The sequence below is a fragment of the Capricornis sumatraensis genome, chromosome 8 (assembly GCF_032405125.1).
Source record: "Capricornis sumatraensis isolate serow.1 chromosome 8, serow.2, whole genome shotgun sequence".
Taxonomy (NCBI): Eukaryota; Metazoa; Chordata; class Mammalia; order Artiodactyla; family Bovidae; genus Capricornis; species Capricornis sumatraensis.
Genome location: NC_091076.1, coordinates 31,469,840 through 31,482,253, shown reverse-complemented (window position 1 = coordinate 31,482,253; position 12,414 = coordinate 31,469,840). Strand labels below are relative to the sequence as shown.

Sequence of the window (12,414 nt, the reverse complement as noted above, 5' to 3'; positions counted from 1 at the left end):
TCCACACCTACCAACTCCTCATCCACTTTGGCTAGTATGATATCACCATGGACCCTTGGTCCCATGATGTTAACTGGGAAAACTCAGCTCCAGAACAACCTTGGTGAAAGCCTCATTATAGGAGTTCATTAAATGCTGTATGGCAGAAACCAACACAACAATCTAAAGCAATTATCTTCCAATTTAAAGTAAATTGTAAAAAAGTTCATTAGACAATGTTAAGTCAGGTTGACTCTTTCAGCAAAGGCTGGAATCTCTCTGCTCCCTGTAAAATGTACCCATGCTGGAATGGGTCTCCTCCCATTCTACATGGGTCTGTTTGTGTCTAGACTGTTGATTATCCACTGAAAGACGTCCTATTTCTCCTTATAGATTGCTTGGTTACCAGGTTCTGAGAGAAAGTATATCAAGAGCAAAGCTCCTGGTTTTCAGCACGTGGGCACATTTTATACCCTTCAGGAACTTGCAGATGAAAATATCACTAGAATAAATGTTGACTATAAGAGATTGTACTACAATGGATTGAGGTAACTGATCATACCTCTTTTGGTATGTATTGCCTTACTTGCACAAAATCTTCATCCCAGCCAAGGTACTTAGGTTCCTCCTCAGGATATCTGTGTGTGGTTATCTGTTTGGAATCCCCTATTTTCCTCCTCCTGCCCCTCCCATCCTCTGCCAACAAACATTTATCAATTATAGGCTCTCTTCCTGGGACAGTCTTCAGCCCCTTATCCTTGTGCTCCAATCTCTTATCACTGTTGCTCTTTTTCTTTTTATATAATGTTATATCAGTGGAAGTCAGAGCTCAAAAAGTTGATGATTTCCTCTGCCATTACCAGATAGATTACAGTACCTTATAAATGGCTTTTTGATGCAGATATCTAGATCTCATAGGAATAACCCAGGGCATAATTAAATCATTATTTCAAAAAACATAAAATTGGCAGACAAATGGATAAGAAAGCTGTGGTACATATACACAGTGAAATATTACTCAACTATTAAAAAGTGCATTTGAATCAGTTCTAATAGGTGGATGAAACTGGAGCTTATTATACAGAGTGAAGTAAGTCAGAAAGAAAGACACCAATACAGTATATTTTTGCATGCATATGTAATTTAGAAAGATGGTAATGATGACCCTATATGTGAGACAGCAAGAGAGACACAGATGTAAACAACAGACTTTTGGACTCTGTAGAAGGCAAGGGTGGGATGATTTGAGAGAATAGCATTGAAACATGTATATTATCATATGTGAAACAGATTGCCAGTCCAGGTTCAATGCATGAGACAGGGTTGGTGCACTGAGATGACCCTGAGGGATGGGATGGGGAGGGAGGTGGAAGGGGGGTTCAGAATAAGGAACATATGTTCACCCTTGGTAGATTCGTGTCAATGTATGGCAAAAACCACTACAATATTATAATTAGCCTCCAATTAAAAGAAATAAATTAAAAAAAAATAAAAGGGAAAAAAACAACTTAAAACAGCCTAGTATGAGAATAAAGTAAAATCATTTATATACCACATTTATAAATATATAATTAGGGACAGATTTTCTGAATTAAAAGCACCCGGGAATTAAATGGTAACTTTTTCAAATTCAACTGTTATTAGTCACTGCTCATGTTAATCCCTATACCCTTTCTATTCAATTTTAGAATAATTTTTCAGATAATTCTAAATGCTTCCAAGACATAGCTTCCTTGGAGATACAGATGTAGATGTACATAGGCATCAGTTAAGAGATGTAGATATCACCATAGCTGTAGTTGTAGATGTATATCCAAAATCTCTTGGGGTTAGTAGGAGTTCCCATAGATACCTTTTTGTATTTAAAGCCACGAACTTGGCTGCTGGATGCACTTGTTTTACTTTTCCTGGCTCTTTGACCATAGCAGAATTGATCAAAAATATGTCATTTTTTTTTCTTTCAACATTAGAAAATTATATATGTATATGTATTTCTGTCTCCTTTTACTTATTTTCATATAGGAAATGTTTCTAGTTAAATTTTTTCTCATAATTATTACTTAGATTACTAGTAGTTGAAATTAATTATAATAGCTTCCATTTATTGAGCTTTTATTATGTGTAAAGTGGTTGGTAGACCACAGACTCATTTTCAAATCCTGGCCTACCCATCAGACAAGTGATGACCACACTGATGACTTAGACAAGTTTCTGCAAAGCGTTATCCCCATAACAAAATTTTTATAATCAAATAGGGTATTTTCTAGAGTTTCTCTCTGAAGGATCTCACCCCTTATTCTTGTCTTGACTAATTAGTTTATTCCTATGAATGGTTCTGAAGAAGCAGCGTGTCCTTGGAGAAGTTTCTCTTTTTGTTTAGTTGTGGTTGAAGGTGGGTTGGACCAATAGGAGACACTACTAACTTCGGAGAGTGTTCAGTTCTGTGTTGATCAGGACGCTTCCTCCACATTGTAGGATATTTAGCATCCAGTGATGTTACTGCATCATTGTGACAATCTCAAATGCCCTAGGTATTTCCACATGTCATCTGAGAAAATGATTATTGCTCCCAATGAGAACCATAGGCTAGATGAATGTGTCCAGATGCATGTTCAACTTCAGCCCAGGATTTTGTGATTATTTAAGGAGATGCAAATGCTGTCCCAACACTCAGGCATATCTTCACTCTTAGGAACTGGTAAGCAGGGGCTGTCCACGTGGCATGCCAGTCAGGCAGTCAAAAATGGTCTACCCTCAGCACAAAGACATATCACAAAAATGGCACCAAAAAACTCAGGTTTCCATATGTGACTTCTTACATAGCCAGCAAAATGATAGAGTATTAGTCCAATTTGAGAACCCACTTAGTTTGAAAATAAAAGCCATATCTCATTTGAACTAACCTGTATCTCACTATTGAAAGATTTTGAGACCTGCAACTTGTTTGTTGCTGCTGTAGGGCAAGCTTGCCAACCTCAAGGCTAGGTACTTCAAATCAGCAGCCATAAGCAGTAGAAATACTGAAACTGAATAGTGCTATTTCTGATGATTCAGTGACTTGTTTCACTATCTAAACTTTACATGGTTTAATATGACACTTTGGAAGTTACTTGTTTTGAAAAATTGTCTGTAATGAATCTTGTTTTTGAACATCAAAAAAGAAAAGCAGTTTAATTTAGCTCAGCAAATATTTCCCAAATAGTAATATGTATATAGACCAACTAGTTTTAGTGAAAAGTCAACACAAGCAAGATATGATTCTTTTTGTAAGGAAATCCATATAGTCTAGTAGAGGAGTATAAGGGTTTTTAAAATATAACTATACTACAGGCTAGATCGTGATTATTCATGAGCCAGACTTTATTCCAAGCACTTCTCAAGAAACACTGAATTTTAAGAAATTTAGCAGTTGTACCTTGTTAGTTGTATACAGTTTAAATCAGAATATTTATTCCAATCACATTTCCAATGCAGTCTCTGTGTTCATTTTGATCAGACCACTAGTGTACTAGACCACTAGTATTCATTTTGATCAGACCACTAATGCAAGACATTGTGACCTTGCCATTTTGACTGAGAATGCTTTATTTTTATTTAAAAAATTTTTATTTTTACTTTATTTTGCTTTACAATACTGTATTGGTTTTGCCATACATTGACATGAGTCAGCCACAGGTGTACATGAGTTCCCAAGAGTGTTTTAACAGGAACTAAAAAGCCTCTTGATGAAAGTGAAAGTGGAGAGTGAAAAAGTTGGCTTAAAGCTCAACATTCAGAAAATGAAGATCATGGCATCTGGTCCCATCACTTCATGGCAGATAGATGGGGAAACAGTGGAAACAGTGTCAGACTTTATTTTTTGGGCTCGAAAATCACTGCAGATGGTGACTGCAGCCATGAAATTAAAAGACGCTTACTCCTTGGAAGAAAAGTTATGACCAACCTAGACAGCATATTCAAAAGCAGGGACATTACTTTACTGACTAAGGTCTGTCTAGTCAAGGCTGTGGTTTTTCCTGTGGTCATGTATGGATGTGAGAGTTGGATTGTGAAGAAGGATGAGCGCTGAAGAATTGAGGCTTTTGAACTGTGGTGTTGGAGAAGACTCTTGAGAGTCCCTTGGAGTGCAAGGAGATCCAACCAGTCCATTCTGAAGGAGATCAACCGTGGGATTTCTTTGGAAGAAATGATGCTAAAGCTGAAACTCCAGTACTTTGGCCACCTCATGCGAAGAGTTGACTCATTGGAAAAGGCTCTGATGCTGGGAGAGATTGGGGGCAGGAGGAGAAGGGAACGACAGAGGATGAGATGGCTGGATGGCATCACTGACTCAATGGACGTGAGTCTGAGTGAACTCCAGGCGATGGTGATGGACAGGGAGGCCTGGCGTGCTGTTATTCATGGGGTCACAAAGAGTCGGACACAACTGAGCGACTGAACTGAACTGAACCAAAATTATATGCATACAAAGATGTCCTCTGATTTATTTCTGATGTGGGGATTTTAAATGTTAGAAAAAATTTTAATTTTGAGATGAAAATTCCCACAAAATTAACCAATTTAAAGTAACAATTCAGGAGAATTTAGTATATTCAGAATGTTGTTCAGCTGTCACCTCTAGGTCCAGTACATTTTAGTATTAGTGTTAGACATTTTTATTTATAGAGGTTTGTGAATTGTACTAAGCATTTCAAAAAACCAAATTTTAGCTTCATTAGCTATATTCTGTTGCAAATTTTCTTTCCTATTTCATTGACTGCTGTTATCTTTATTTTCTTTTTTATATTTCCTTTAGGTTTACTTTGCTCTTCTTTTATTAGTTTCTTTAGGTAGAAAATTAGGCACGTTTGATTCTAAATTTTCTCTTCTAGCATAAACGTTTAAAGCTATAAATTACCATACCAGCATTACTTACATTCCACAACATCCAATTTAAAATATTTAAAAAGTGTTTTATTTCCCACTTGACTCAAAGATTACTTAGAAATGAATTGCTAACCTTTTAAAGATGTATTACTGCATCTATCCTTAGTGTTATTTGCTTTTGACTTAAATTCATTGTGTGTGTGTGTGTGTGTGTGTGTGTGTGTGTGTTAGTCATGCAGTTGTGTCCGACTCTTTGTGTTCCATGGACTATAGCCCGCCAGGTTCCTCTGTCCATGGGATTTTCCAGGCAGGAATACTGGAGTAGGTTGCCATTTCCTTCTCCAAATTCATTGTGACCAAAGAACAAGTCTCTATGACTTCAATACTTTAAATGTATTTAAACTGGTCTCCTTGCCTACTAAGTCATTTGTCTTGATAAATTTCCCATGTCCACCTAAAAATGATGAGCTCTCTTCATTTCTTGGATGTGGTATTCTGTAAATATTGGTCAGTTTAGTTCGGTTGACAGTCTTTTAAAACATTTATACAGTATTTTCCCCTTCTTTTTCTAATGCTTTGTTTGTTGCATATCAAACTCCCACACAGCATAGAACTTACCTACTCTGAAGCTTTATTATTAATTTAAAAGGTACAGCAGTCAATCAAGAGGTTTAGAGAAAGCAAGGAAAGGTCAGTCATTGATTGCAGCTTTGCAGGCTTTTTCTTTTACTGGATCCATACTCTATGGCCTACAGTAATAGATAAGAGCTCCAAGTGAGTTTTTGCAGAGCTGTTTCACGTAGAGGGGAGCATTTACATTACAGAACATCTGCATTTAATATTCCCAAAGAGATATGTAGTTTATGTGACCTTCTCCAGGGAACCATGCCTCATAAATCCACATTCTATAATTACTTACAAAATATATAATAAACATTCAACTAGGAAATTCTTTTTAAAAAATATTCTATGCATGAGGCCTCTCTTCACAGTAAATATTATTCTATTTAGAATAGAAGTAGCTTTCATATTGACAAGATTAGACCATTGTCACCTGCCTTCTTACTTCTGTGAGCAGTCTGCCACACCAGAGAAATTAAGGTCTCCAAATGCCTCATCTGTCAATTATGGAGACAGGTATTGATATCTCCCACTCTGGTTGCTGATTTGTGTTATTTCTCACTTTAGCTCTATTTATTGTTATTGTTATTACGGTGGTTGTTTGGCTTCTTATATTTTAAACACTTAAAAAAATACATTTAAATTTAGAATTGTTAGATCTTCTTGGTGAATTCACCTTTTCATTATGAAATATCCATGGTCTCTGGTTATAATTTGTGTCTAAAGATTGCTTTTATTAATATTGCTACATTTTCTTATAGTTAGTGTTTGTGTGGTTTTTTTTTTTGTCCTTTGTCTTTCAACTGCTTTGCATATTTATGTTTAAAGTGCATCTTTAATAAACAGAATATTGGTTCTTGCTTTTATGTTTATGAGGATAATGTCTATTTTTTAATGAGAATTGTTGGTCCATTAATATTTAGTTTACCTGATATACTTGGGTTTACATTATAATTAGGACCATTTTTTCCTATGTATCCTCTCTAATCTTGGTGAGTTGTTTTGGTTGTTCTTTCCTATGTTTTAATTTTTTAGTTAATTTCTAATTCTTTAGTGTTCTTTTCTGTCTCTTCTACAGGCTTTTACATTTTTGAATTATTTTTTAGTGGTTGCTCTAGGGATTATAATTACTATTATAATCTGTAAATTAATATTATTCTATAATATAAAATAAAAAAATATTAAAGCCTTAAGACAACACAGTTGTATTTACTACCTTCTGCCCTTTGTGCTCTTCTTGTTATACTACTTTTTTTTTCACTCTCATAAATAAACCTTTATTGTCTTTTGCTTACATTTTTTACCAACTATCTTTCACTTCTGTGCTTCACTCACTTGTACTGTCATGTGGTCTCTTCATTTCTCCTAATTCAGCATTTTTTTTCCTATTTTTAATTTTTTTATTTTTATTTTTTTTAATTTTTATTTTTACTTTATTTTACTTTACAATACTGTATTGGTTTTGCCATACATTGACATAAATCCACCACAGGTGTATATGCATTCCCAAACATGAACCCCCCCTCCCACCTCCCTCCCCATAACATCTCCCTGGGTCATCCCCGTGCACCAGCCCCAAGCGTGCTGTATCCTGCATCAGACATAGACTGGCGATTCGTTTCCTACATGATAGTATACATGTTTCAATGCCATTCTCCCAAATCATCCCACCCTCTCCCTCTCCCACAGAGTCCAAAAGTCCGCTCTACACATCTGTGTCTCCTTTGCTGTCTTGCATACAGGGTCATCATTGCCATCTTTCTAAATTCCATATATATGTGTTAGTATACTGTATTGGTGTTTTTCTTTCTGGCTTGCTTCACTCTGTATAATCGGCTCCAGTTTCATCCATCTCATCAGAACTGATTCAAATGTTTTCTTTTTAACGGCTGAGTAATACTCCATTGTGTATATGTACCACAGCTTTCTTATCCATTCATCTGCTGATGGACATCTAGGTTGTTTCCATGTCCTGGCTATTATAAACAGTGCTGCGATGAACATTGGGGTACATGTGTCTCTTTCAATTCTGGTTTCCTTGGTGTGTATGCCCAGCAGTGGGATTGCTGGGTCATAAGGCAGTTCTATTTGCAATTTTTTAAGGAATCTCCACACTGTTTTCCATAGTGGCTGTACTAGTCTGCATTCCCACCAACAGTGCAAGAGGGTTCCCTTTTCTCCACACCCTCTCCAGCATTTATTGCTTGCAGACTTTTGGATCGCAGACATTCTGACTGGTGTGAAGTTATAATACTTTTGATATAAAACCCAAAGTTGTTGTTGCTTAGTCACACAGTCATGTCCGATTATTTGTGACCCCATGGACTGCAACATGCCAGGCTTCCCTGTCCTTCACCATTTCCTGGTGCTTGCTCAAACTCATGTTCATTGAGTTGGTGATGCCATCCAACCATCTTGTTCTATGTTGTCCCCTTCTCCTCCTGCCTTCAATCTTTCCCAGCATCAGGGTCTTTTATAATGAATCAGCTTTTCTTATCAGGTGGCCAAAGTGCTGGAGTATCAGCTTCAGCATCAATCCTTCCAATGAATAGTCAGGGTTGATTTCCTTTAGGACTGACTGGTTTGATCTCCTTGCAGTCCAAGGGACCCTCAAGGGTCTTCTCCAACACTACCAGTTCGAAAGCGTCAATTCTTCGGTGCTCCAGCCTTCTGTATGGTCCAATTCTCACATCCATACGTGACTGCTAGAAAAACCAAACCCAGAGTATATTTGTATTGTATTTTAAAAAATAGTCTATAGTATTTTTTAAACTTTTTATTTTGAAATGATTGCATGTTAACATGTAGGAAATAATACAAAATGATGATGTGATGATGTGTTACTCTGTTGGTAAAACTTGTAATGGTATGATATCGAAACCAAGCTATTTTTATTGATAAAACCCACCTATCTTACTCAAATTTCCCAAGTTTTACTTACATTCATTTTATGTATGTTTTGTATATATAGTTCTGTGCAGTTTTATCATATATATGTTTGTGGATCTTAACAGCACAACCAAGATAGACTGGTTTAATCACCAGAACTATTACTTTTTTTTTCTTAGCACAATCAGTTTTAATTAGCATTGCTCATTATGAGAAATGATAAAGTATCTGTTATTATAATTGCAAGTGTTGACAATTATTCGAAGTCATTAACATCTCAAGACCTAAGATAATATAGACTTACTGAATTTTAAAGAAGTGGAGGTAATGTAGGGAAAAGTTGCTAGGAATACCTTCAGTTTTGCATAGGCTCAGTAAACATACCCCATGAATGATCATTTCCAATATTTTGGAGAGGTGAAGAAAGATTCTTAAGATACCACTAGCCTGGCCTCCTTATTAGCCACAGTGCTACAGGAAGTTGCTTCTAAACATGTAAATGTCTGTGTTTCACTCAAACACCCTGAGGATTCCCCCACTGCTTATAGGAAAGAGTACAATCTCCTTAGCCTTGGATTCAAAGCTCTTAATTTCCAGCTCCAGTTTTTCTTTTCTTTCTTTTTTTTTTTTTTTTTTACAAATGTGTGTGTGTGTTTTAATTTATTTATTTTAATTGGAGGCTAATTACTTTACAATATTGTAGTGGTTTTTGCCATACATTGACATGAATCAGCCATGGGTGAACATGTGTTCCCTATCCTGAACCCCCCCTCCCATCTCCCTCCCCATCCCATCCCTCAGGATCATCCCAGTGCACCAGCGCTGAGCACTCTGTCTCATGCTTCGAACCTCGACTGGAATCACCAGAAGTATTACTTTTGTTGCCCTTTGATAACTACACTCCCCTTCCTTCCATCTGCATCTACTCACCTCAAACCATAACCTCTCTCAATGACTAATCTCTTCTGCACTTCTATAATCCTGTCATTTTAAGAAAGTTATATAGAAGAATCACAGAGTATGCAACCTGTTGTGATTGGCCTTTTTTCCACTCAGTATAATTCCCTTTGACATTTATCCATATTGTTGCATGCATCTACAGTTTTTTCAGTTTCATTGATGGATAGTGTTCCATTGTATGAATGTACTAATATTTGTAAAATTATTCATCAACTGAAAGATATCTGATTGTTTGTATTTATTATAGATAAATGTTATGAACATTTGAGTATAGGTTTTCATGACAACTTGATTTTTTAACTAAGAGTCTATAATGCACTCAGATTCCCCATTCTTTAAAAAGTGTCTTCATTGTGTTAAAATATATATAAAACTTACTTTTGCAATGATTTTAATATAAAATACTGTGGTTTTAATGTACATTCACTGTGTTATACAACAATCACCATCATCTACCTACCTAACACTTTTCATCTTGTAAACTTAAATTCTCATTAAACAATGAACCTTCATCAATCCCTCATCAGAGTGTTTCTGTTTGTGATTTTGATTCATGTAAGTAGAATCACATATTTGTCTAAGACTAACTTATTTCACTTAGGATGAAGTTCTCAAGGTCCATCCATGTTGAATTCATTCATTACAGAATTTCATTTCTTTTTAAGGCTGAATAATAGTCTATTGTATGTATGTACCACAGTTTTCTTATCCATTCATTAGCTGATGGAATTTGGGTTGCTTGAACATCTTAGCTCTTGTGAATGAGGCAGCTTGGAACATGGGTATGAATAGCTCTTCAAGACCCTGCTTTCAATTCTTTTGGGTATTTACCAGAAAGTAGAATTGCTGGATTGTATGCATTCTTTTTTTAATTTTTTGAATAAACATCATACTGTTTTCCACAGTGGCTGTAAAAACAGGACACAAATGTTCCAAGTTTTCCATGTTAACACATCCTTATTGATTTCTGTTTTTTTTTTTTAATTTAAATTTTATTATTTTTTTTTACTTTACAATACTGTATTGGTTTTGCCATACATTGACATGAATCCACCACAGGTGTACATGAGTTCCCAACCCTGAACCCTCCTCCCACTACCCTCCCCATATCATCTCTCTGGGTCATCCCAGTGCACCAGCCCCAAGCATCCTGTATACTGTATCGAACCTAGACTAGCGATTTGTTTCTTACATGATAGTATACATGTTTCAATGCCATTCTCCCAAATCACCCCACCCTCTCCCTCTCCCACAGAGTCCAAAAGTCTGTTTTACATCTGTGTCTCTTTTGCTGTCTCACATACAGGGTTATCATTACCGTCTTTCTAAATTCCATATATATGTGTTAGTATACTGTATTGGTGTTTTTCTTTCTGGCTTACTGCACTCTGAATAATCAGCTCCAATTTCATCCACCTCATTAGAACTGATTCAAATGTATTCTTTTTAATGGTTGAATAATACTCCATAGTGTATATGTACCACAGCTTTCTTATCCATTCATCTGCTGATGGACATCTAGGTTGCTTCCATGTCCTGGCTATTATAAACAGTGCTGCGATGAACATTGGGGTATGCAAATGAAGCAACTGACAAACAACTAATCTCAAAAATATACAAGCAACTTATGCAGCTCAATTCCAGAAAAATAAATGACCCAATCAAAAAATGGGCCAAAGGACTAAATAGACATTTCTCCAAAGAAGACATACAGATGGCTAACAAACACATGAAAAGATGCTCAACATCACTCATTATCAGAGAAATGCAAATCAAGACCACAATGAGGTACCATTTCACACCAGTCAGAATGCCTGCAATCCAAAAGTCCACAAGCAATAAATGCTGGAGAGGGTGTGGAGAAAAGGGAACCCTCTTACACTGTTGGTGGGAATGCAAAGTAGTACAGCCACTATGGAGAACAGTGTGGAGATTCCTTAAAAAACTACAAATAGAACTGCCTTATGACCCAGCAATCCCACTGCTAGGTATACACATGGAGGAAACCAGAATTGATTTCTGTTTTTTTGATGTAGCCATCCTAATGGTTTGGTATTTGTTATTCTTGGAATGTTTGGTGATATTCACCAGTGTAGTCATTGGGTCCAGGAATTTTCTTTGGAGAGTTTTGGTTAATGATTCAATTTCTTTACCCATTGTAGGTCTATTTGCGTTTTCTTATTCATTACTGATTTCTTTTCTGATTCAGTCTTGGTAGGTTTTATGTTTCTAGGAATTTTGTCCATTTCATTGAGTCTATCTAGTTTGTTGAGATATGATTCCTTATAGTACCCTCTTATAATCCTCATATTTCTGTTAAATTGGTGGCAATTTTCCCACTTTAATTTCTGACTTCAGTAATTTGAGTCTTTTCTCTTTTTCATGTTTGTATATCATGTTAAAGGCTTATCAATTTTGTTGATATATTCAGAGAATTACCTTAGGTTTCATTGATTTTTCTCTGTTGGTTTTCTGTTCTTCATTTTGTTTATTTCTGTTTTGACCTTTATTATTTTCTTCCTTTTGCTTTTTCCATTTTCTTAAGTTTTAAAGGTAGGTTGTTGATTTGAGATCTTTCTTTTTTTTTTTTTTTAATGTTCGCATTTAGATATACATTTCCCCCCATGCATTACTTTTGCTACATCCCATGGATTTTGTTTTTCTTTTCATCACATATCCAAATATTTTATAGTTTGCCTAGTGGTTACTTTTTTTTGATCCACTGGTTGCTTGAAAGTGTATTAAGTTCCACAAATATGTACATTTTCATTTTTGTTTTGTTATTGACTTCTAACTTTGTCCTGTTACGTATCTTTTTAAGTCTATTGAGATTTTGTGGCCAAACATCTAGTCTGTCCTGAAAATGTCCCATGTGTACTTGAGAAGTTTGTGCATCCTATTGTTGGGTGGAGCATTTTGCATATGTCTGCGTATGTACAGTTAGTTTCTTGTATTGATTGAGTCCTCTGTTTCCCTATTTATCTTCTGTCTGGTTGTTCTGTCTGTTAATAAAAGTGGGGTATTAAAATCTCCAACTATTATAATATAGTTTCAATTCTGTCAGTGTTTGCTATATAAATTTTGCTTGTCTGTATTATG

General features: G+C 35.8%; 1 protein-coding gene across 1 annotated transcript in view; it reads left to right on the top strand.

Moving 5' to 3' along the window:
• LOC138083518 (glycerophosphodiester phosphodiesterase domain-containing protein 4-like) overlaps window positions 1-12,414 on the top strand; it is a 104,939-nt gene that overhangs the window by 62,120 nt on the left and 30,405 nt on the right. The window contains exon 12 of the mRNA XM_068977378.1: window positions 373-527. Within this exon, the coding sequence (XP_068833479.1) occupies window positions 373-527 (155 nt within the window). The remainder of the gene's footprint in view (window positions 1-372; window positions 528-12,414) is intronic.